This window comes from Heloderma suspectum, chromosome 3, assembly GCF_057233095.1.
Source record: "Heloderma suspectum isolate Gila_16-S chromosome 3, 16-S_ref, whole genome shotgun sequence".
NCBI classification, from domain to species: Eukaryota; Metazoa; Chordata; class Lepidosauria; order Squamata; family Helodermatidae; genus Heloderma; species Heloderma suspectum.
In genome coordinates, this window is record NC_139460.1 from 156,391,808 (window position 1) to 156,418,122 (window position 26,315).

Genomic DNA, 26,315 nt, shown 5'->3' on the forward strand with positions numbered 1-26,315 from the left:
CCCCGATGCTATTTAACATCTATGTGAAGCCGCTGGGGGCTATCATCAGGAGGTTTGGGGTGCAGTGTCATCAATATGCGGATGACACGCAGCTCTACCTCTCGTTCAAATCTTCACCAAGGTTGGCCGTAGAATCCCTGTCCAAATGTCTGGAGACGGTGAGTGGCTGGATGGGGAGGAATAAGCTGAAGCTGAACCCTGACAAGACCGAGGTACTTTTGGTGGGAGACAAGAGGAGGCTGGGGGATGTTGACCTGGTGTTGAATGGGGTACGGCTACCCTTGAAAGACCAGGTCCGCAGCCTGGGGGTCATTTTGGACTCCCAGCTGTCCATGGAGGATCAGGTGTCAGCTGTGAGCCGGACAGCGCTGTATCAACTCCATCTGATACGGCGGCTGCGCCCCTTCCTTCCCGACCATCTGCTCCCATCGGTAGTACATGCCCTGGTCTCCTCTCGTTTAGACTACTGTAATGCGCTCTATGTGGGGTTACCCTTGAAGACGGTTCGGAAACTGCAGCTGGTACAGAACGCGGCGGCTCGCCTGATTAAAGGCAGCTGCCGGCGAGATCACATCAGTCCAGTGCTGAAGGAGTTGCACTGGTTACCAGTTGTTTTCCGGGCCAAATTCAAGGTGTTGGTTTTGACCTTTAAAACCCTATATGGTTCCGGCCCAGCCTATCTTAAGGAGCGCCTCCAGCAGCACCAGACAGGCCGCTTAACAAGATCAGCCTCGGATGGCCTTCTGTCTGTCCCATCAGCCAGGACAGCTAGACTGGTGGGGACGAGGGAGAGGGCCTTTTCTGTGGTGGCCCCCACTCTGTGGAACTCCCTCCCTAGAGAACTCCGTCATGCCCCCTCTTTAATGAGCTTCCGTCGTGCATTAAAAACGTGGTTGATCAGGCAGACATTTGGGGTGGGTTAGGGTATTTTAGGAAATGTTTTTATTGTAGAATTTTATTGTTTTAAACTGTTTTATTGTATGTTGTACATCGCCCAGAGTGGCTGGGTGACCAGCCAGATGGGCGATTAATTAATTTAATAATAAATAAATAAATAAATAAATAAATGGTATTTTTAGAAACTTCCCATGATGCTGTGTGAAAATCCACTGAGCTGAACTTTAGTTTTCATACTAATGTTACATTCATTGCATTATTTCATCATCCCCATCTTGTAAAATGAAGCTTTATTTTCCAGGCACATGCACTATAACTGGCATTTCTCAGCAAAACTTGCATGGCCAATATTAATTAAAATCCTATCTCTAAATGGGAATCATTTTTTTCCACATGATTTTCTAGTGCTGGCATAGATTGTGAACATCTTACCAGATAGTGCTCCGTGAAAGTTACAACAACTAATGGAGTAGGTATTATGAAGCCCTTACAAAACTATTTATAAAGTGATATTGAAACTGTTGAAATTGATTTATTCTTTGGAAACTGCAGTGCAGCTATAGACATGCAAGTGTGAAGCAATGTCATAGGACAGGGGTCCCCAATTTTTTTGTTCACATTTGGAAATTTGGAAAACTGCTGTGGGCACCACCACAAAATGCCTAATCAGTGGATTGCCACTTTGGTGTCTACCTGTCGAATCTATGGATCTTAGGCTGCATCTTATTCAGCAAAAGTGTTTGTTTTGGGTCTACTGGACAATGCGATGTCTCCTTAATAAGGGTATGTCCAATTCAGCTGATCGCTGGAGGTGCGATATAGCTAATGCTTCTTTTAAACATATGTTTTGGTAATGTCCAGTAGCTGCTTCTTTTTGGGAGGAGGTTATACACAGAAAACTTTTGTACTGGAACAGTCTTTAATAGTCACTGATGTACATGCCCTTTTAATTTACCTGCTTCATGGAAATTAACAAATGGTCAACGTAAAGGGATTTTCTAAGCCCTTTTGACAGCTAAAGCGCTGACATTACAAAACTGGAAGGATAAACACTCACCTATAAGGCAATGGATTGAGGACCTTACAACGCCTTCAATATTTGAATGGGTGGCATATAGACTCCACCTTCAAATGGATACTCATTTTGATTTTTGATCCACTTTTGTTGAAGCCTATATATAATTTCTAGAAAGTTGTATGCATTTCATATGTATTCATTGCTATGGATATATACAAATCCATGTACATATATTAAAAAAGCCCGAGGGAAAATCTAAAAAAAAAAAAAGTTTTGCAGGTGCCCATGGACACCATTGGAGTCGCCCACAAGTGTCATGGCACCCACAGGCACTATACTGGGGACCCCTGTCCTGTGGAATGTAAATTCAAAAATGTTTTCCTTCTTTGTAATTTATTTTAAAATAGAATGTTAGGTTATCTTTAATAAAAAGGTGGAAATTTACAATTTTATACTACAATACAGAGAAGGGTTGAAAAGTGTCTCTATCGGTCTGTTAAGTTATATCTATATATCTACACAGACACTAAATAAAATCAGTGCTACCACAATGAAAAACATCCTCTAAAATATGGCCAATTTAACAAAATCCTTTCAGTTTTATTTTGCTGGTGGTGATTTAAAAATAACATTTTGGTTGCATTGTCACCAATACAACTTGAAGCTTTGATAACCTTCAATTAGTCTAATTGATCAGTGACATGTAAAAGCATTTAAGAACATAAGATGCTTGCAGCCCAGCATTATTTCATAACAAGGACCAGGTACTTGTTACTAGTAACCCTGCAAAGCAGGGCATGAAAGCAACATCCCCGCTCTATTAATCACCTAGCAACAGTCATTCAGAGATAAACTTCCCCTGAAAATGAAGGTTCCTTTAGGTATGATTGCTAAAGGCTGCTGATTGATCTATTCTTGAGTTACAAAATGTGTAATATTAACGAAGGCGTTAATATTTGACTACTCTTTTTGACTACTCTAAAGGAACTGGGAGATTCTCTTAAATTCTGGAATAGCTATCTTTCATTATTGTACATTCATGATCATTGTTCAACAGAAACAATTTTTGTATGACAAGTTCAGGAATATGGCATCCCTTTTACATTTGAACACATGCACACAAACCAGAAAAAATATGCCAAACCAGTTTAAGGTCCACATTTTTACTGTGACCAAAGCAGGTTTAAAAGGACTTTTTACAGATTTCAACTGAGCAATTTCAGCTGCCAGGGTGTTTTTGTTTGCTTGTTTCTGTTTGTTGTTGTTCTTAAAGAGGCATAGACCCGTGCTTGGATCACATTGAGGAAACGAATTTCTTACTGAGCTCTGCCACTTTGGAGACTGCAGGTGGGAGCTCACATGAAGGAATAATCTTCCATTAAAAAAATGTTCCCTACACATTCCAACACATAAGCTGTTACTTGCACTCTGAAATGGCACAGCCCAGACACAGGTTTACTCTCTCAGTGAGAATTTCATCCTGTGATGCAAACTGCCTGCACACTTTGGATACAAACTAGAAGAAAATACAGTCTTTAAGGCTCCTCATCAGATTTGGTTTGGAGAGGAGACCAGCACACCATGTGACGTTTCAGTACTATGCATCTTTGTGAGTTCCAACTTTCAATTTATTTGCCTACCATTTTCTTTTTCAGGACTTGGGAGTTCAGGGAACAACACTAATTGCATATTTTCATTGCCTCCATGCTGTGTGCATGAAGAAGGAGAGCATTAAGAGGTGGGGACATTTTTCTGAGAGGTTGCAAGACGGTTTCACTCAAACACAGCCTAAGGGAGCTTCCTACACATACGCTCCTTCAAGTGAGTTGCAATATCCTTAGATACATACAGACAAAGATCTGGCTAGTTAGTTTAAATCAATAAGGAATGTCAGTGCTTCTACCAGCATACCTCTGTTCATGGCCTACAATGCCTAATACCTCCAAAGTTCCTTTACCTGACGGTTATGTCAGCCATAAGGACATTGTTCTCCTTTGCTATGCCTAGTGTGAGGTTTACCGTTTTCCCTTAGCCTCTCCCTTCCTCAACTATCTGCCATTTTTTTCTCTTGAGTTTCTGCATCTTGTGTTTTCCTCTTCTTAAACCACCAACTCTTGGTATCCTCCCATCTTTCAGTTACTTGGCTCTTCTCATGGAGTGACATAGAAGATAGACTCTATGCCTTTTCTCTGCTCTTATGCTAGGAGCATCTCTCTTTCTCTCTGCCAAACTAACCTACTTCCTCCATAGAAACAGCACTGTTTTCTCAACCTTCTATTGCTGAAGCCAGCCTACCCCTCCTACTTCACCTCATGGTGGCTAAGCCACTTTCAATGGCTTTTAAGCCCGTTTTATTTGTTTATGGTATAACCTATTCCTTTTGGTATCATACATCCAGAAGTCTATTTCTTTTGAATTAGTATTTGCCACATATACCATACTAAATAACTAAAAATAGAGACAGACCGTTACGGTTTCCCCCACATTGCAGATTTTTGGAGGAGAGGGCTGAGACAAAGGCTCATGGCTAAGCTGAAATATGAACTGGTGACACATCACTTCCACACTCATGGGTCACATTCTTAACTACTGTGCTCAGAAGGAGAAGAGGAAGCACAGGGCTAATAGTTAAGAAGCCTTTGTGTTGGCTAAGTGGGGGATAGACGGTCATTTTCTTTCAGTCAGTTGCTCAATAGCTAGCAAGTACTTGTTCAGAGAAATGTGGTTTACTATCTGACATTCCAATAGAAAAACTCATGGTGGATTTTTCTGAAAACTGAAAGAAAACAGATAGGAAAAGTCAAAATGCATCCGCATTTAATCTGCACAGTCTCCCAAACAATGAAACAAAAAGGATAATGAGACTTTTAAGAATATACCTTCACTGCCACCTTTCAAGGTTATGTCTGATGAAAAGCTTGCAGAAGACCTTGAGCCAAAGGAGTCCAAGCTATCGAAGGAATCGTCTCTCTTGTGATTGGTAGATGCTGAAAGCGTGTCACTACGTTCAATGTACCAAATATCGCCGTATCCACTATCCCTTCCACTTCTCTTGGGACTGCAGGATTCTCCAAGAGCCTGCAAGGACAGGTTTTAAAAGAATGTTCAAAGGATTTTTTTTTAATCTGAAGATGCTGATTTTGCAATATGTTCTACATAATGCTGATATTAATTGTGTGTTTTTAACTGATCCTCACACTTTGAGAAAATATATTTAAGTACTTTGGGATAGAAGTCAAACACAATTTCTGCTTCGTAATCTGAATGTGCATTTGAGAAAATATAAAATATTCCCAACATAGTTATATGGTAAAATGTGAGAGCCTGTGAGTGAACGAAGCATTATATTAGGGATCAACAACATGACATCCCAAGGTCAAATCTAGTTCTTCAATTATAATCTCTCTTCTCCCTCTGCAACCACAAATACCAGAACTGAAAGGCTTATGTGAAAGTAAATGGAGGCTGTTACAATGACACTTGTTGGCAGTCTAGCTGGAGGTTGGGGGCAGAGGTGTGGCTTGGCCCAATACTATTTTTTACCTCTTCAAACTAACTCTCCTACAAAGCTAGTTGCTGAACAGGGTGATGTGCAGAATACAGGAACAGGTATTAATGGAAAATATGGGAACAAATACATTCAATGTTTAACCTTTGCTAAAATTGTGTATCTTTTCATTAATGTCTTACCTTTGTCAAGGCTTGTCCTAATAGTTTCTCAAAGGCTTTTAAATTAAGGTGTGGGCCATTATAATAAGGGTTGCTGTGTGCTTTCCTGCCCAACCAGTATAATGTAATCAAAACCTAAAGAAATAATCAAATAGAAAATACTCATGAATAGTTAAGGTAGCCCAGTAGGAACCCACCACCGCCACACACATCATACTGTTACACTCAATTCTAAGTTTTCCATAATAAACCCCAAAAGCTCGCCAATATATGTGCCTGTATTTCTTATAACAGTTCTTATTTCTTGCTTCTAAGATAGACATTTCACCATGCTTCTTCAACTGCTATCTACTCTGACTTCCTTATCAGAGCCCTTCTTCAAACTGATGGCTAAAGTTAGCACTTTTTGGTCACTTGATGACCATTCATCCCATGGTTTTTTGCTAGCACTAGTCAATACTGTCGGTGGTATAATCTATCAATGCTCATCTTTTTTATATCATCCACCATTCATGTGAGCAGCACTAAGAAATGATAATCCAATGCAGCATTCTTGCACTGGGGAGGAACTGTAGCTCAATGGTAGACCACGTGCTTTGCATACAGAACATCCCAAGTTCAATCCCTGGCATCTCCAGGTAGAGTTGGAAAAACTCCTGCCTGAAACCCTGGAGAGCTGTTGCCACTCAGTGTCGACAATACTGGGCTAGATGGACCCATGGGCTGGCTCAGTATAAAGCAGCTTCCTATGTTCTTGAACTTGAAAACATGCATGAAGTGCCCTAAAAAAAAGTCTACTGTACAGTGGATGGAATTTCTATGCAAAACATGTATACTGGCTGCTCCCTTATGGGCTCCAGTCACTTTCTATTCCAACTGACATTCAAAAAGCAACAGGCTTTGGGGAAATACAATTTAGTGGGGAGAAGCAGAGGGTGGAAAAAGAGTGCTTAACCCTTCCCCAGCCCTCCTTCCCTCCAGCTGTAGAAAACATGCATCTTGGAACCCTGGCTGGGGAAAGGAGGGTACAGGGTAAGGGTTGAAAACTAAGTGCCCAGACCTAGTCATCTGTCATGGCCCTTAGCCATCTCATGGCACAGGTATACCTATTTCCCATCATGCCCAACTACAGATCCGTTGTAAATGTAAAAATTACTGCACACACAACAGCAAACTAGTTCATGTCCTTTGAAGGTCCCCTCTTACTACTACCTGACCTCTTGCAAAACAGGAATAAAATGAGTAACTTAAAGTCCCATGTTTGTCTTTAAAATAAAAAAGACATCTTCATGTGTGAATTAAATAAGGAAAAGTAACATCCTTGTCTTACATTTTTCACTCTTCTGTTGGTCTCTTCTTGCCTGCAAAACAAGAAAGTCAGACGTACATTAATTTTTTAGAATGGCTAATACTGAGCCATAATTTCATAGCAAATTTGACTGCTCGAGTCCATTAACATCCATTAAAACTGGAAGCACAGATAATATACATGCATAAGCTACAGAACATGGAATTCTAAAATATAGAATTCTAGCTGCCTTGGTCATTATCACATTCCACCAAGTTTTTAGGTTCATCAAAAACATGGCAAATTGGAGAGGAGACATGTCTACACAAAAGGGAAACTACACTAATAGATGTTAGAAATTCTAAGTTTCAGGTCCTCAAGAGCAATAGGAGAGATGAAAATATATCACTCTAGGAAACACCACATAAAAATTAAGATGTGAGTCAGTTCTGAGTCATTTTATCTACTAAGACAGTTTCACTGTAGAAATGAAGAGTGGACAACCTATACCTGAAAGCAAACCACTAGGAAAATTTGAAACATTCAGCAAGAAGTCACATTATACAGGGAAAAGATTACATAGCCCATTTTGGGGATAAGGACATGCAATATATACATGCTTTTTGTTGTTTTAATGAATGATTGAAAAGGCAACTATCTCATGTTACTAATAAAATTTTTACTAATATATTTCTATTGATAACAATTGAATGTGTATTACAATAAAGTAATTCTCGTATCTGTTTGAATGTAGTATATTGTTTACCTGGTAAGTCAGTGGAGTACACTGACAAGATCTCAAATCCACATTTTTTTACATTATGAGTTGCTTCGTAATGGCACATAGCCTGGTCCTGTGAATGTATTCACCCTGTGTCCAGAGTATGCACACTTGAGTGCTGGAAAGCAAATTACCATGTCCATCAAAACATGGCTCTCCCTTTAGCAAGCAGCTCCAGTCCATTATAATTGCAAGAACTCACTTGTCCTTGTGTTGGAGTGGGCTTGCAACTATTACAGGCTAGGGGAGCAGGGAGAGAGGAGATCAGTTATTACAGGGAAGCTATTTTTGGCATCAGCCTCATAGACTTCCAACACTGAATGCCAAGTAAATTAGATGGGTACATTCTTGTATCTTTTACAAGGAAGTGATGCACTTGTGCATACCCCATGGGATTGGAGTGGGCCTGGAAGAGTCATCATGCAGTTCTCAGCTGTTCCCATGAAATAGTGAAAGAAGGCAAGCTATATAGTGGTGTTTTGAACTCCACACTTCCCTGAGTGGTTTGATGTTCCTTTCAAGGCATGTGTACTGGAAGTATGCTCCTTTCCCAAAATCTGTTTATTTATAAATAGGACAATTTGATGATAAGCAAGCAAGCGTGCATGCACGCACACTCAGAGTGCCAGTCTTTAAAGCAGAAGCACCCCTCCCTTGAATCAAGCAGTATGCCTTTGGAGGTCCCTGGAGGTCCCAAGAGCTCCTCCTCATCCACTAACTAAAATATTCAGAATGATCTGCCCTCCACTGGCTATGTTCTAACTGCCACACTGTTTCCAGCCTCAACCAAACCAGGTGGAGTGAGTCCAGCAGCAAGCAATAATCAAGGTCATTAATGCTCATTTAAACAGACATTTTTGATTTTCTAGCAATCGTTTCTAGCAAACATTTTTTGCTATTAGCTATACAAAAGTCTACAGAAAGGGGTCACTTCCTGAACTTGCATGGCTATAAAAAGTAGGCTGCGCTATATCCTTTAGAGCAGCCTTCCCCAACCTGGCACCCTCCATACATTTTGGATCAGTTCCTATCAGCCCCAGCCAGCATAGCCAATGGTTCAGGAAATCTGAAAGTTGTAGTCTAAATCATCTGGAATGCTACTTTAGAGGAAAAATGCTTAGCCTCAGGCCATATGGATACCAACATAAGTTGAGAGGACAAAGGGCATCAAGATCATGGTGCTATGCTTCTAAGTCTTTTCAACTTTTCCTTATGGTACTTGTTGACTATCGGTCTTGTGCTGGTATTTAGCCTTAGACGGAGATTACCACCCACTTTGGGCTGCATTCCCAAGCAACCCGACCCCGAGAAGACCTGGTCCCAGCGTGCTGGAGGCCTCTACTGGCCTCATATGGTCCACGGGCCAGTCTTGAACTCTCTCTTTTTCAACTTTCCCTTCCAGTGCTTGTTGACTATCAGTCTCGTGCTAGTATTTAATCTTAGATGGCGTTTACCACCCGCTTTGGGCTTTTATGCTTCTAAGCCATTTTATTAAAATAAGAGACAAATTCCTCATACAATTGTCACAAATAGTACCATCATTCTCTAAAAGCAACCACCATACCATCTCACAGAAGTTTCTGTACATTTCCTGATAATGGACTGATAATGCACTAATCCAAATAGCAAAAAACAAAATAAAATAAAAAAACCCTTGCACAATGTAATTTTACTCGCTCAGCATTCTGAACATTCCATTATCCTCCTCAAGTGTGACGACTGCAAGAACCAACGTTTTGTTTAATCAACGCCAGACTAAAGGAAATAAAAAACTAAAGCTTACAAAGTTTAGTAGCTTGGCCAATGCAAATACTTTCTACCATATTTACACTTGGTACATAACAAAAACATTATTTTATTTGCTCTGAACTCAGTGGCAAGACAACACGTGGCCTAGTTAATGCAGGTTTGATATTGGCCTTTTTGTCACTGGTTCACCTGGCTGTGATTCAAAGAAGGTGTAGGGCGCAGTGATGGGCAGTCCAGCCATTAAATGGGGATCAGGAGAATTACTGTGGACACAGTAAAAGCATGTATCAATTTAATGTATTTAATGTATCAATTTAATGTACAATCAATTGATGTATCAATTTAAACTATTAATATATGGAATTTTTTTAAAAAAGGCATTAGCAACCTGACAGTCATTATCACCCCATAACCACCTAAACAACAAAAGTTCAATCATGGTAGGTTAGTTGCTGTTGCCCTTAAGCACCCATGTGGGAATGACAGAAACAAATGCAAAACTATGCTTCACATTTCCCAGTAACTTGCTCTTTTTGTTCTTTTGTTTCAAAAGAACTCTTGGTTTTCTCTACAGACCTTTGTTCTCAGAGGCATTTATAAAACTAAAATCAGCACTGATTACATTTTTTCAGATGCACGTAATTTCCCAAAAATTATGAACAAACTCTGTCCATAATATTTTCTTCCTGTTATGGGCATTAGTCTTGATACAAAGAACCAGCAAGATTTATGAATGGGTGACATCACTTGGCAAGTTTGTCTAGAAGCAGTGGCATCTCTACCATCTGCAATGCCATGGATTATTTTTAAGAAACCTGTGTTCTTTTAGCCAATATACTAGGCTAAATCTGGCCAGAATAGGAGCTTGGGCCATCCACTACTCTAATTATCTCCCCGCATGCTAAGTTCTCTCCCTTTACCCATCCTTTAGCATCCCTACTTTACTGTCCAAACAGCATTTGAAGTTCAGCCGCCCACACTATCCCCACCCCTGGACAGCTGCACATTCCTTTCCCCCACCAACTGCAGACTCTCAAGATGATCTCTGAAAACATGCCTAGTAAGTCAGCTGGTATGGGAAAAGTTGATGCATCCATCCATTTTTGGCCCATACCACTAAAAGCCCCCTGGCAGGAGTGTTAGGCCAGGAAAGATGAAGAGGGAAAGCCCAGTCCCACCACATTAGCATTTTGTGTTACTCTTTCAACTTTAAAAAGGAGCTAGACAGCCTGTCCCTAGTGCCACCTCTGCGTTACAGCATGGGAAATGACAGAGGATGGCAAAACCTTCAAGGAATTTACAAGGACCAGCCTACTGTAAAAGCCTTCTATCAGGGCTGTTTGCAATTAAAATTCATAGGAGGGATGGGGTGATAACATTTGCTACAATTTAAATGTTAATTTTAAATTCAGTATGTTATGTTTTTAATTCACTATTCATCCTGAGGCTAGATATCAGAGAGAATTACATACCGTACTAGAAGCTCTTCTGACCTGATTTGTGTTATATCTATATCTATCCATATCTATAACATTTATATCCCACCCTTCCTCCAAAGGAGCTCAAAATAATATATGGTGTAGGGTATCCAATTTTATCCTAACTACTCTATGATGTAGGTTAGGCTGAGAGGATTATTGGCTCAAGGCCACCAGGGAGCTTGGCTGAGCAGGGACTCGGGTCTCCCCCAGTCTAAGTCCAACACTGCCTGCTACACCACAGTATCCATTTATTTCGAGTCATCCAGTCTCCATTCAGATAGTGATGCCGTTGCGTCCACATGACCAACAAAATAAGTGAGCAAGAAAACGCTACAGTATTTGACAACAATACACTGCAGGAGGAAAAATAATGTTGCCAAGACTATCTTCTCAAGCTAATGAGTAAAATATAAGGATTTGCACCAAACGGTGGAAGAGGGTTCTTAACGAGTCATTCCCCCCACCTCCCGAGGAGTGCACCCTGCCAAGCCTATTTCCCTTTCACGTTTCCATGCATTGTGAATATGAATCCTGCAGCAGCTCAGTGTAAGTGAAACCAGGTTTATTTCAGGATATGTTTGTTGCACCCTTTCCCCTTGGACAATAACCAAGACACTTTGAAATCACAATGGAACAGCTGTTTGTTGCAGCAGAAAAAATAAACTAAAAAATATTTTAAAACCTTACCACCATAAAGCTATTTGGAAAGAGCAACACGGAGATTCAAATTACTTTTCAGTAGAAAGACTGAACTTACTTCTGAAAAGGATAAACTGTTTTAGTTATTTCCCTTTCCATCTTGTCTCGAGAGATTTGGCATGCTAGACTTAAGTACATAAGAACATAGGAAGAGCCATGCTGGATCAGACCAAGGGTCCATTTAGTCCAGCATTCTGTTCACACAGTGGCCAACCAGCTGTTGACCAGGAACCCACAAGGGGAACACAAGTGCAGCAGCACCCTCCCACCCATGTTCCACAGCAACTGGTGTACATAGACACACTGTCTCTGGTACTGGAGGTAGTACATAGCCATCAAGCCTAGGAGCCATTGCTAGATTCTCCTCCAGGAATTTGTCTAAACCCCCTTTAAAGCCATCCAAGTTGGTGGCCATCACTATACCTTGTGGTAGCAAAGTCCATAGTTTAACTATGTGCTGTGTGAAGAAGTATTTCCTTTTATCTGTCTTGTATTTTCCACCAATCAGCTTCATGGGATGACCTCAGGTTCTAGTACTTTGAGAGAGGGAGAAAAATGTCCCCCTATCCACATTCTCCACACCATGCATAATTTTGTACACCTCTTATCATGTCTCCCCTTACCATCCTTTTTTCCAAGCTAAACAAACCTAGTTGTTATAACCTTCCCTCATAGGGGAGATGCTCCATCCCGTTAATCATTTTAGTTGCCCTTTTCTGCAGTTTTTCCAGCTCTACAATATAATTTTTTAGGTGTGGAAGACCAGAACTGTACACAGAATTCCAAGTGTGGCCACACCATAGATTTCTACAGGGGTAGTATGATATTGGCAGTTTTATTCTTAATTCCTTTTCTAATTATGCCTAACATGGAGTTTGCCTTTTTTACAGTGGCTGCTCATTGGGTGGATATTTTCATCAAGCTGTCCACCACAACCCCAAGATCTCTTTCTTGGTTGGTCACCGCTAGCTCAGATCCCATCAGGTTATACTTGAAATTGGGATTTTTTGCTCAGATTGAACTACATTTGCCATTTGGATGCCCATTCTCAGAGTTTGGAGAAATCCTTTTGGAGCTCCTCACAATCCCTTTTTATTTTAACCACCCTAAATAATTTGGTGTCATAGGCAAACTTGGCCACTTCACTGCTCACTCCTATTTCCTGATCATTTATCAACAAATTGAAAAGCATTGGCTGTGTGATCCCTGTGAGACCCCACTTTTTATTTCCCTCCATTGGGAGAATTTATCATTTATTCCTACTCTCTGCTTTCTGTTCTTTAACCAGTTACTGATCCATAAGAGGACCTCTCATTCCATGACTGCTGAGCTTGCTCAGGAGTCTTTGGTGAGGGAGTTTGTCAAAAGCCTATTGGAGGTCCAAGTAAACCATGGGCTCCTTCACATGGAGCTTTTATCCTGATATTGAGATTGCTCACTCACGGAAGTTTATGGGCCCTTTAGATGATGTTGTGAACCTCCAGGGCGTCTCCTGCACTAAATGACCTGTATTCCATTTTTACATCGATCACAGATAACAAGCTATCAAATTACTCCAGTTGTGTTCCACTTGAGTTCCCGCCGTGAAAAGAGGAAAAGCGGCAAGAGGAGGAGCTAGATCAATGAAGCATATGGAAGACTCAGATAAGGAGGAGAAGGCAGGGGAACAGGGAGGGGGAAAAGGAAGCACATGTAAAGGGAGTCTGTTGTGATCCTGCATTTAAAGCCCCATTTTAAATGCTGGATTTTAGGGTGGTGTAGAGATGCTGAATGTCTATCAGATCAGCCCTGTCTGCATGTTTACTGATGCTCTCAAAGAACTCTAAAAGGTTAGCGAGACAGGACCTTCGCAGATGCCACGTTGATTCTTTTTCAGCACGGCTTGTCCTTCTATATACTTACTAATTTTATCTTTAATAATGCTTTCAACCAATTTACCCAGAACAGATGTTAAGCTAACTGGCCTGTAATTTTCCAGATCCCCCCTGGATCCCCTTTTTTCCATTAAAAAAACCTTTATCAAGAGATTTCAGATACATGGGTGATAAAAGGAAGCCAAATAGTATCATATGTCTCAGAATTAGTATGCTCCTTTGCCATACGTAAGTTGTGAGTTAGCTTTCCCATCAGAGCAATCTTCCATACACGATTATGCCAACTGCGAGCGGAGATGGGTTAAAGAAGACGCAGACAAGAAGCTTGGGTTGAAAATTGGGCCACATTTATTGAAATTGCTGCAAAGGGGTAACTAGGACGGGCATCTAACTGTGTCAGCGGCTAGCTGGCACTTCTTGGGCGGAAACACACCCAGCCCGATGGGTGGCGGTGATCTCGCCATCCCTCGGGTAGAGATGTACGAAAGTCACTTACCTTTTCGCAGCTTGGCTTCGCGGTGGGGGGGAGGCGCTTCGCTTTTCCCCCCGAAGTTCAGGCGAAGGGGGGGAGGCTTTCTGCCTCGCCCGGCTGAAATTCAGGCCGGGGAGGAGGCTTCCCGCCTCGCCTGGCTGAAATTCAGGCCGGGGAGAAGCGCCCCGTCTCCCTGGCCGCAAAACAAAAAGTAAAAAAAAAAAAAGACCCCGTGATAGGCTACGTGACGATTTATGTAGCCTATCACGGCTAGATTTCCAAAGTCAGCTGTGATAGGCTACGTAAATCGTCACGTAGCCTATCACGGGTGACTATGAAAAAAAAAACCACGTACGCAAATGGCGGTGGCCCATGGGCGCCGCCATTTGTGTTCCTTATTTTGGCACGTCTAGTCTACGTAAAGATTTACGCAGACTACGGCGAAAATAAGGGCAACGCAAATAGCCGCCGCCGCCCGTGACGAACCGCCGCCGGGACCCGCCACCAGGAGGGACATTCGCCAAAGGTAAGTCCCGTCCCGGGGGGCGGAGAATTTCACCGCCGATTTCGGGGGGCCGAATGCGTTAGCGCTTGGCCCCCCGAAGATTCGGGGAGAAATTCTCCGCCATCCCTACCCTCGGGACTGCCCCTTCTGGGGGAGGTAGACCTTCCGGTGTCACCCCCAACCCGGTGCCGCACAACACCTGGGTGAGTGAGTAGGGTTGGTCTCCCAGGCAACCCTTATCCCCCCGCCGAGTCGCACAACCCGTTCGGGGGGCCTCAGGCGTCACCTGTCACCATAAGGTGCCTCTGCATGCACACCATCCCTACTTTCCTGTTTTTGCCCATCCTAGCCGCCACAGGAGTCACAAGCCTAGAGCTTGTGAAACTCCCCCCACCTGCGCAGAAGAACTTCCCGCAGGCCCCTTTGCATAACCGACAGAAATATGTTATATACTACATGTGACAGGAGGACACTGTCCGTCCTGCAACGCTCCCTCCATGTCCACAGCATTCCCTGGCGGGTGGTGCATCCATCCTCTCATTCGCATAGGCCATAAGCCATTTCTCTGTGCACTTTCGGATGTGCCCTGCCACTGGCAACGTCATTCCATTCCTTCCCATTGATCCATGGGAGCAGTGAGGGCTGCCATAGGCTACTTCCGGCCAGGTATGCCGGACCACCTGCATCTCAACCAAGGGCTGTTCAATCAGGTCCTTGCCTGGCTTACAGCCGAAGTCCTTCCTCTCGATATGCAGCACCTGGACCTGCAGAGGAAGACTGACGAACTTTGGTGGAACAGAGTGAGGAGGGGACTCCAACAGCATGCCCCATCTGGGAAGCCACTGGATCTTACTCTGACAGTGTGACAGAAGCTGAAGTCTGAAATTGATGTACAAGCCCTTCGTGCAGCTCCAGACGTCATAACATGCCCATGCAAGGGCTCCCATTCCGGCATATGACAAGTCTGCTGGTCTAGGGCATAAACACATTGGGGCAAGCAAAGCGAGAGTTGTGTCAGGAAGAAGCAGACGACTCGCTAGCACAGGCCGGAGTGCTGTAAAGCCCCTTTTTAAACTGCCATAACGTGCCTGAGAGAGAAACCTCCATCAACTATCATAGAGACTGCTTCAATGTAGCGACTGTGGGTTCTAAACTGCAGAATTACCTAGGCCTAGCGGGGTAGAGCTTAATGTAAAAACTGCCCAAATTGCCCTTATTTCAACGGTAAGCCGTTCGATTGATACAACGGAGGCCCTTCCTCAGACCCACGGCATTCCATAGAACCCTAAGGTCCCGACGGGGCGCCACCCATTGACTTGCGTTTGGCTATGTGCCACTGCCGTGCCCTCGCCATACCGATCAATTTGATCACCAAATGCATAAGTGGGCCAGACATGCACCTTGAACTGTATCAAGGCCCTCCCGGACAAGTCGTACTTGGGAGCCCAGACCCACCCTGAATTCCTAATGGGGGGGGGTTGATGAAGGCTGTTAAGGCTGCTGCGTGGACAGGGAAATGTCTTTCTGGACAGTGCAAATGGAGAGCCATTATCCCCGGAACCCAAAAGGGGGTATCTGGGGAGAGAGGGTGACTAAACTTACTAAAAGCAGGCAACATCTATGCCCAATCCTATATTGCCTGCCTAACCTTAAATCTGACTTGAAGTCAGAGAATCCCACCATTGTGGGCCGGAAGGCTAAGTGGCCAGCATGTGACTTATAGTCCCATATAGTCTGTTGTTCCTAAGGAGGCGCAAAATTGCAGCCGATGATCTGCAATCTGGTAAGGCCATGAATCCTAGCACTGAAGCTTTGTCTAATGCGCGGCACACCCTACCTGCTCTGTCGCAGGTGGCTCCTGTACGGAGAGCCCTGGAATGCAGGATGGCATGTCTGGCTTCAATCTCCCAGTCTCTGCAACGATGTGATCTGGGAATGGAGCACCCGCGGGGCTAAAGCCCTGAAATCACTTACTTAATTTCATGACAAAGCGTTGACCGTTGGGTTTGTCTAACCCGGCACATGGTAGACCCAGAACCAAATGTTGTAACACCGACACTGGAGTGTGGGCACATTGACGCATGACATGACCCTCCGATTTCAGGAGGACGGAGAATGAATCACGTGGTCATGTTGTCATACCGAAGGGGGGGGGTTACTGACTTGTCTATAAGGTCATTGAAGATGTGCTCGGAGACTGCGGCCACCACTCTACAGGCCACTACCCTCAGCACGATCGGACCTGCCCTAAGAGCCCGAAACCACCGTGGGCGGCGGCGGAACCAAGTGAATCCGCAGTCCGGCTTTGAGGAGTGGCTCACGCCTCTGCAAGGAGGTGCCATTAAAGCCCTACCTAGTAGAACCCATGCCTATGGATACTTGCGCACAGCAGAAGTAACCCTGGCTTGATGGTGCGGAAGCCGCAGACCCTATATTGCCCAGACTGGGCCGGTGCGAAAAGGCACGGTCAGGGGCAGCTACCCTAACTGTGAAAAGAAGATGCCCTACCATATCTCGCATGGTCCCCCAAAGGAAAACCCTCGGAAGATGTATAACTGCTTGAAGCTGTGCTCAAGGGACCTAAAAGTTGTCCTGAGGGAGGCTAGAATAACGCCTAAGGGTATCAGATTGGCTTTACCAAATGTTGATGTGGGCAACAGGCCCTGAGCCTTTGTGAGCTAAGGGGCACCGAGGTAACAGGAAAGGGAAGCAATGCTCGCGTTAGGTCAGAACATTGACCACCGTCATCAGATTCCATGTAGTATATGCCCACCAGGGACCCGTGGACGGGATCCTGAACCAAGACAACTGCCCCATCGACTAGGTGTGTCGCACTGAACACAAATGAAGAGGAATCTCTTGATTAACAGGCTGGCCCTCAGGGAGGAGAGGTTACGAATCAGGATAAACTCCCTAGATGATTTCCTGGGCACTATTTCCAGAAGGGAGATCCATAGAGTAGATAACGGGGTGTGAAAAAGGGGGGGGCTATAATCCTTCTGCCAGTACTGCCTTGTTAACCTGTCAGGAACCAATCGACGCCTGGCGAGGAGCAATGTTGCTTACGAGGTAAGGATGGCGTGTGTTGACCTAGAAAAAGGGGCGAGGTCCAAGAACCTAACATAAAACCGTGTTCCCAGTTAAAACGTGTTCCCCCCGTTGGGGTGTCGGAGTAGCGGCACCATCCTAACCGGGCATGGGCCCATGAGAGCTTCCTACTGCCTCGGCCTTTCCAACGGGGGCGGGACCCTACCATCCCCAGGCATTGGACAAGGGGAGGACGAGTACTGACTGCTACTTGGGAGCACTCATGACGGAAAAGGCACAGGTTCTGGGAGTATGCACCCTTGGGGCTGTATTCCCAGCACAGACAGCGGTGCTGAAGCAGCGGATCCGCCATAGGCGAAAGGCCATTGTGGGAGACAGCCTGGTGAATGTGGCCATTGCCAGATCTGTCGCAGAACAGGCCGGGAAGGAGTCAAGAGAGGCATGAAAGGTTCTGGTCCAATGGTTCCTGCGCAGAGAAGGGTCAATGACGGCTCTCCTGTGAAAGGCCTCAACATAAGCCGGGCACACACCTCCTCAGGTGAAAGCCATTAGGAGGAGTAGCCCTGGTGGCATCCCAACTTGCCAGGTTAGCGTAGGGATCTGATATGCCACCTACGTGGATGCCCAAGCGGGCGGGGGCAGGGCAAGGGATCGTAAGTTAATCCAGCAAAACCCTGTAAGATGCTGAGTTGAGCGGCTGGGGCAACCGTGGGGTGTGACTGATGGATTTGCTGGTGACATTGGGAGGGCCAGCTACCCCAGGGAGGTAAGCTAAGGTGGCAACCCCACGGCCTTGCAGGTCGCCCATCTGGACAAGTGGGGCAAGGTGCAGTCATCTCACCCATATCCAAGGCAGCCGCATCCGGGTCCCTGGGAGCAAGGAAGACGATGCCGCCTGGAGTGCTCCTGACGGAGATGCCCCAGGAGGGCGGACCGCCCCAGCTGTGGTGTGTCGCCTGGACGAAACCGCAAGGAAGGAGATGGAGGCTTCAACAGCATCCAGACGAGCTGCACCCCTTGTGACCGTGCTCTGAACCTTGACTGGAAACTTAGAAGTTGATGCTTGGGCACTCGGGAAAGAGGAGGCTGCTGAATGGAGGAGCTCAACCATGGGTGGTGAGCCAACCGGAAGAGCTAATGAAGAAGAAGTGGAGGCTTCAAGAGCATCCAGACGAGCTGAAAGAAAAAGTAGTAGCGAGCGTTGGGTCTGCTGTTGTGTTCTCTTGGGCAGGACAGCCAAGGGCTTCTAAGGCCTGACCAGGGGGGAGAGATCCACAAGGAACTCTCATCGGTTTCTAAACGAGCAAGAGTTAATGCCAACACCGGGTCTGCCTCCTCATTAGACTCAAAATCGGGCCTTCGCAGTGGTTTCTTGGGGGGGGGGAGGCAGGGCCCTACCCTACCTTTTATTTCCACTCTGGCCTTTCTTGGGGGGCAAAATATATAAGGTGGGTTAAGCTTGGCACGATGTTGGCGAAAATTCTGACCAAGGCTGACCCCGCTTAACTTCCCAGATCAGACAATGGCTGGCACCTCAAGCCCTCTGCTGGTTGGCAGAAAGAAGCAATAGCCCAGATGCCAGATCAATCCAACACTCCAACAAGCACCCCTAGAAGTAAATGCAGCAGGAGGCTACACACTGGGCTTCGAGGGCAACAGACAACACCCAACAGGCCTCGAGATCTGCAGACCGGAGATCAAGCTAAGGCGGAGAGTCCTGGGATGGAAGTGGGGAGCACCTCCAGATAGGAGGGCCATACTCCATGGCCAATAACGACTAAAAATGTAAGTGGCGCGGAGGGAGGGGGCGATTGTCGCCCGTTGGAAGAAACTGGTGCCCAAAGGCGCGGGAAGGGTCCATGGCCACAGGAGCCGGGCCGGAACACGGGCATTGCCTTGCACCCCCATCTTTCTCTTTCCTTTCTTTTTTTTTTCTTTTTCTTTCCTTTCCCTTCCCCCTTTTTTTTCCTTTCCCCCCCTCTTCTTCCCTCATTGTTTTTACTTTGTAGTTATTATTATTATTATTATCATCATCATCATCATCACTGTTATTATTATCATTTGGTTTGGTTTGGTTTGGTGTGTGTGTGTGTGTTTGCTTGACTTGGGGGGGGGGGTGAACGCGCCGCCGCTGCAAGCGCTCTGCGCTCCCCAGGCGGCACAAGAGCCGGCTAATCGGGGGCGGGGGGGGCGCTGCAGATGCAAGCGCCGGCAGTCCCGCGTGGAAGTAAATGCCAGCAGCCACCAGCGCTGCACCTGAACGCGTGCCGCCGCTAGAAGGCTGACGTTGCCGCCAGTGCGGCAATCCGCGGCCCGGAGAGGCGGCGAGACAATTCCGGGGCCCGCGGCAGCGCGGGCGCGATGCGACCGCTGGAAGAAGGAGGTGCAATGGGGGGGAATGCGCCGCTGCCAAAAGGACTGGCACCCCACCCTGCAGGGGCACGAGACACAGGCGTCGCCCTCTGATGCCTGCCGCTGGTGACGACAGAGGCGCACCCACCGGCGAGGCAAGACACGTGGGGAGGGAGCAGCGCCCAAGCTTGCGCGCCCCACCGCAAGCGGCGGCGCCCCAGGGGCGTGGCGGCATTCGCACGCCACGACCTCGGGGAGGAGGCAGCTGTACCGCCACCGTCGATGCCGACCCCCCGCAGGGAACTGGGACACAGGCGCCACACCCGGGAGCGACAACAACCCCGGGGGCGCAGCCTGAAAGAAGACAAGGGAGGGCGGGCGCGCCACAGCCGCAGCTGCAAGAGCCGGCGCCCCCGTATGGGAGGACAATGGGTGCCGGTCCCGGGTACACGCCGCAGGGGCAGCCGTCGGACCACCCGCCGACCCCGTAAGAGCCGGCCGAGGAGGGGGCGGTGCCCGGGCTCAAGCGCACCAGCCACGCACGCCAACAAACCCAGGGCCGGGTAGGCACACCGAGCAAAAGACGGGAAGAAGGAAAGGGGGCGGGCCACCGCCGCAAGCGCCAGGGCCCGCGGGGACTGCAACCGCCTGCGGCGACAGGCGCTGCGCCCCAGCGCCAACCGCCACCAATGCCAGCACTTCCCGCCAACAGGGCAGGCGGCGGGCCCAAGGAAGCCGCGCCGGAGCGCGAGCACCGGCAACGCTGGAGTTGAGGCAAGCGTCGACGTGGAGTGGTTTAGGATTGCACACGGAGTCCAGGAGGTTGGAATGATGACGAAGCCGATCTCCAGCAGGCAGGTGTCCTTCATTCGTTTTCAGGCAGAGTTGTAACTCTCTCTAGCTGCGTCGAGCCAGAAAGCTGAGATTGGGAGGGTGAGCTGAGTTTTAAAGCAGCTCAGTTTGCCCCTCCTTGCATGGTGGTGCCACTGTGGTGCACCAATCAGAGGCCCCTACATCTTGTCACCCCACCCACCCGCAATGCCCCCCCCTTTCAGCCAGACAAGCTGGCACCGGGGTGAGGGCATATCTCTAAAGTAAAATCTGAAGATTTTTACCCCGCTGCTATTGTAAGTCGAACTGTTGTAAAAGAAAAATTGTAAGTTCCATATGTAATAGTTTTGTAAGCAACTGGGAAAGGAGAGAGTGTACTGGGGTTTTGGTAACTAATTGTTTAGTAATAATAGAAATCTGATTAAAAATGTGATTCCAGAAATCTGATACATGGGGGCAAAGCCACCACATGTGAAAGTAGGACCCGAGTTCTGTGCATCCTCCCCAACAATTAGGGGATAAAGAAGGATTCATAAAACTCAGTTTCACCGGAGTAAGATACCATCTATGAAGCAACTTTAAGGTTACTTCCCTTACTGAACAGGAAACAGATTTTAATGGAGACGTTTTTCCATGCGGAGTCAGAGATAGTCAGACCTAGGTCTTCCTACCAAACAGCCCCAAGTCCCCCCGGATCTCTTTTTAAAAACAGGTGTTATGCATACTAATTTTATCTTTAATAATGATTTCAACCAATTTACCTGGAACAGCCTGTAATATACTGGATCCCAATCAGACTCCTTTTAAAAAATTGGTGTTACATTGGCCAGGCTCCACGCCTCTGGTACAGAGGCTGATCTTAGGGACATGTTACATATTTTGTTAGAAGATCAGCTATGTCATATTTGAGTTCTTTGAGAACTCTGGTAAGGATATCATCTGGGCCCAGTGATGTATTTGCTTTCAATTTATCAATAAGGTTGAGAACTTCATCTTTTGTCACCACTATTTGCCTCAGTTCCTCAGACTCCCTTCCTGAAAATATCAGTTCAGGCACAGTTACCTGTCCTTTATTTTCTGCAGTGAAGACCAATGAGAAGAATTCATTCAGCTTCTCTGCAATCTCCTTGTCCTCCTTCAGTTCTCCTTTAACTCCATTGTCATCCAGAAGTCCAACTGCCTCCCTAGCTGGTTTCCTGCTTCTGATATATTTAAAGAATTATTTTATTATGGCCTTCATGTTGTTAGGCCTTCATGCAATATGCTCTTCAAAATGCTTTTGGGCATCTCTTAAAATGGATTATTTCAGTTCCCCCACATTGACTGGATAAATGCATGTTTCAGTCATGACAAAGAGGTTATGCATTGTATGCTTGCATCGACTTTGTGCAAGATTGTGCTCCCTTTTGTTTTCCTCACTTGGGCAAGACTTCCATTTTCTGAAGGAAGTGTTCTTTCCTCTAATAGCTTCCTTGATGTAGCTCATTAACCATGCAGGTGACCTCTTGGACATGGTGCTACCTTTCCTAACCTGTGGTATGCATTTTAGCTAAGCTTCTATTATTGTGGTTTGGAGTAAAGCATTTTGAAGGCATTTAACCCTCTTGACTCCCCCTTTCAACTTCCTTTTCACCATTTTAGAGAAGTTTCTTGTTCTGAAGTCAAATGTGACTGTGCTGGATTTTGTGGCCAATTAAATATATATTAAATCTGATAGCACTATGGTTGCTGTTTCTAAATGGTTCAACAACATTTACGTCTTGTACTAGGTCCTGGGCAACATCATTTAAGATTAAATCCAAGATTGCCTCTCCTCTGGTGGGTTCCGTGAGCAACTGTTCTAGGGCACAGTTGTTTAGGGTATCAAGAAGTTTAACCTCTTTGTCATGACTGAAACATGCATTTATCCAGTCAATGTGGGGGAACTGAAATCATCCATTTTAACAACACTTCCTCATTTAGAGGTCTCCCTGATTTCGCTTTCCATCTCAAGGTCACCCTGAACATTCTGGTCTAGGGGATGATAGCATGTTTCTAGGACTAAATTAGCTTTGGAGCTCAGTATTGTCACCCACAGTGCTTCTGTGAAAGAGTCTACCCTTTTAGGTGTTCTAGTCTGCTAGACACTATGCCCTCTTTGACGTACAGAGCAACACCTCTCCCAGTATACCCTTCCCTGTCCTTCCAGTAGAGTTTATATACGGAGATGACTGATTCCTACTGGTTCTCTCCGTTCCACCAGGTTTCAGTAATGCCCACTATATCCAGGTTCTCCTTCAAAACCAAGCACTCCAACTTTCCCATTTTGGCTCGGAGGATTCTAGCATTTGCACAGAAACATCTATACACAGTGTCCCTGCCCATATGCCTCCGGTGTGTGCAGCTTTTACTGTTGCACTTTGGCCTCTTTGAATGGCTATCATGTTCTACCATATACTCATGGCCTATTTCCTCCCTTTCTACATCTGGGCAATCAAAAACATTTTCATTTTCATCCCTTTGGGATGATTTAAACCAAACCGGATGCTTCCTAGCTCCTGTCAGCTTTCCCCCAGGGTTTAGTTTAAAAGCTGCTCTGCTACCTTTTTATGTTTAGTGCCAGCAGTCTGGTTCCATTTTTGTTCAAATGGAGCCTGTCCCTCTTGTACAGGCCTGGCTTGTCCCAAAATGTTCCCCAGCGCCTAACAAATCTGAACCCTTCCTCCTTGGACCACTGTCTCATCCACACATTGAGACTGCTGAGCTCTGCCTGTTTAGCTGGCCCTTCATCTTCTCTGCACATGACCTCAGACACCTTTTATACTTGCTGTTTGGATACCTTCTCTTTGGCTAACCATATTACAACTATTAGATTTCATTATTCTCCCACATTTTGCTAGGAACGAAGCAGCTGTTAATAGTCATTGGCAGGAATGAATCAGATAACATTCCACAGTGGATGCCTCTTATACAAGTCAGATGTTTAGTAAGCCTGAATAGCAGCTCTGCATAATTCACACAACTGATGTATATAATAAAAGAAATATACTTTTCCAAACCCTTAAAAGGGCCAATTGTCACAACCAACATTTGGAGTATTTTCCCATGGTAATTAAAAAGTATATTGTCATTTGAACATACCAGCATTGGCTACATACATTAAATAATTTGTGCTAATGTATTTAGATAACACACCAAGAAATATTAGAATTGTATGCCAGATTTTTCACTAGTAGCACAGTAGGAACAACGTTCCCATCAGCCAGTTTATACAAGGCATTTTGTACTCTCATCTAATGTCCTGTCACATGTCCTATGATCTCAGTGGGGCTGAAATACAGATAGCAAGTCAAGGTGAGGCAGGGTGTGGACAGGTGAAGCAAAGCCAGTTGCAAGTGTTTGGCAGAGAACAGCCACAAGTTTGAGTCCCATTATTGCTCAGGCCAAAGATCAAGCCTGATCAAACATATTTTATAGGAGTTATTTATCTGGCCTATCTATCTTTATGAAGCTTCTTGCAGGTCTGGCTGGTTGTCCTGTATTCCTCCCCTTTTGCCAGACTAGCACAAAGGCAAAAATACCTGCCTGACATTCCATGGGCCCTGACTTCAGAACCTATTGTTGGCTCAAGTCTTAACCACGGGGCTTCATATATGCATTTTTGCAACAGTAAAAGCGAATGAGTGTATAAACCACATTGTTTCCCTTTAAAATATAGATTGCCATCAAAATCTTAAGGAATTAGTGAGTCAGATTCAGGATTTCTATATGAGATAATTTTTTTATTTTATTTCTTATTGGGTTAAAAAACCCCAGAGATAATATTCAGTCCCATAATTGCTCCCTCTCCCTCCCAGTATACCTTTTCTGATCAAAGCTGCATTTTGAGGTTCAAGACTGTTGATATTCTTTGTTGGCAGTTGATGTTTGTTACTGGACTATTGGCTACGTGCTTGTTTTTGCATGTTGGTGTGTTGTAATGTGATCAGAATTTCCCACCACTACCTTCACGCAAATAGGGAGGGAGGGAGGGAGGGAGAATGAATGAAACCCCACACCCTGAAACTATGGAATGATTCTCACTTCCTGGCAGCTAACATATCAAGTTGTTTAACTAGGCTGTACAAGGCGTTACAGATTGTGCAACAGCATGCAGTTTATAAATATTAAAATAAATATACTAAGTTGCTTCTCTTCCTGAAGGCTGCAATCCTGCACCCAGTTTCTACATGCCTTACATGGAATTTTTTAATTCCATTTAAAAATTGACTGGCCTTAAATATAAGTACCTGAGTGTGGGATCCAAGTGCTTCTTGTTTCCAGGGACTACAATGAGATTTATGCTGTAATTATGCACAACATGATCACAGCCAGATATTAATATACCACATGTCAAAACACCACAAATGCATTTTAAGATCACAAAAAGTACAAACTTAGACATTTGTTAAACTTGAATTTGCTAAAGAAACTAAAATCGTACTTTTCATCCTTTTGTAAGAATGGAAACACAATGACACCATTGGTTTAGAAAACATCACTAAAAATAATACAAATGTACGATCAAACGGTCCATTTTGTCTAAAAACAGGGAAGAGAAAGGAGGGGAAGCACATGACAAATATTTGCCTATAAGGCAGTTTCTCCCAACCTGGTGTCCTTCAGATGCATTGTCATGGGAGTTGTAGTCAAACACACATGGGGTCACCAGGTTGGGGGAAGCTGCTGTAAGGACGTGACAAGCTTTTTTTTTTAATTCCCCAAAGCAGCCTGAATTTCAAAGAGTGAATGGTTTGCAAAGAGAAAATTACTGTGGTTACTACTATACAAGATGACAGCAACAGATAACTATTTACTTAGTTCATACATCACATTCCATATCTACTCAACTTTGTGGGGAGATGTTGACGACTTCTTAACCAGCTGCTGTAGGTTTCAGGATGTTATGCCCAATGCTCTGTTTCTTTAGCACTACACAGTTAAAATAAATACAATAATGCATTGGCTAGCCCTACCATTAGGCAGAATGAGGCAGCTCCCTCAAGCAACTGATTTGGGGTATCATGGAAGGGTAGCAAATAGCTATTTAATTTATGATTATTCTACTATCACTGCCAGGGAAGAGGAGAGGCCTTTCTGGGACTTTATCCCTCAAAAACAACAACAACCACAACAACCACCTTGCCTGGCCTTCAGTGCCATGTACTTTGACAAGGTACGTGTCTGTACATGCATGTCCATTTGCTGCTCCATCTCAGATAGCAAAATGCCTGAATTCATATACTTTGATAAATTTTATCTACTTATAGCTTATGAGTCATAGGATCCACACTGTTAAACCAATTCTTCCCAAGTGTCAAGGAACAAAACGCTAATGTAAGCTTAACAAAAATCAAAGCCATTAAGAAATACCACCATCACCACCCCACCCCCGGAACAGGCAGGCAAAACTAGCCTGGAAAATTCCAATGTGAGGATGCATGTGAACATGTCGGTGAAATTCCCTGCAGGGCATCTGACCCAGTCAGTCTAAGCAAACTAAGACTCCTTGGATTTTGAATATTCTTGGATTTTTAATAAGAGCAAGATCAGTGAATTTGACTGCTATTGTTGGGTAAAACTTATGGAACATTCCTAAATCAGGATGACTACCCCAGATTCATTCAGGTTAG

The 26,315-nt window shown here is 45.0% G+C and overlaps 1 protein-coding gene across 6 annotated transcripts in view; it reads right to left on the minus strand.

Moving 5' to 3' along the window:
• The window catches only part of LMO7 (LIM domain 7), a 202,771-nt gene that overhangs the window by 65,708 nt on the left and 110,748 nt on the right, over positions 1-26,315 (minus strand). For all 6 annotated transcript variants that reach the window (XM_084844819.1, XM_084844815.1, XM_084844814.1 and 3 more), the window contains 3 exons: positions 6,915-6,945; positions 5,606-5,719; positions 4,795-4,993 (listed from right to left, as the gene is read on the minus strand). In XM_084844819.1, coding sequence (XP_084700945.1) covers positions 4,795-4,993; positions 5,606-5,719; positions 6,915-6,945 — 344 coding nt within the window. The remainder of the gene's footprint in view (positions 1-4,794; positions 4,994-5,605; positions 5,720-6,914; positions 6,946-26,315) is intronic.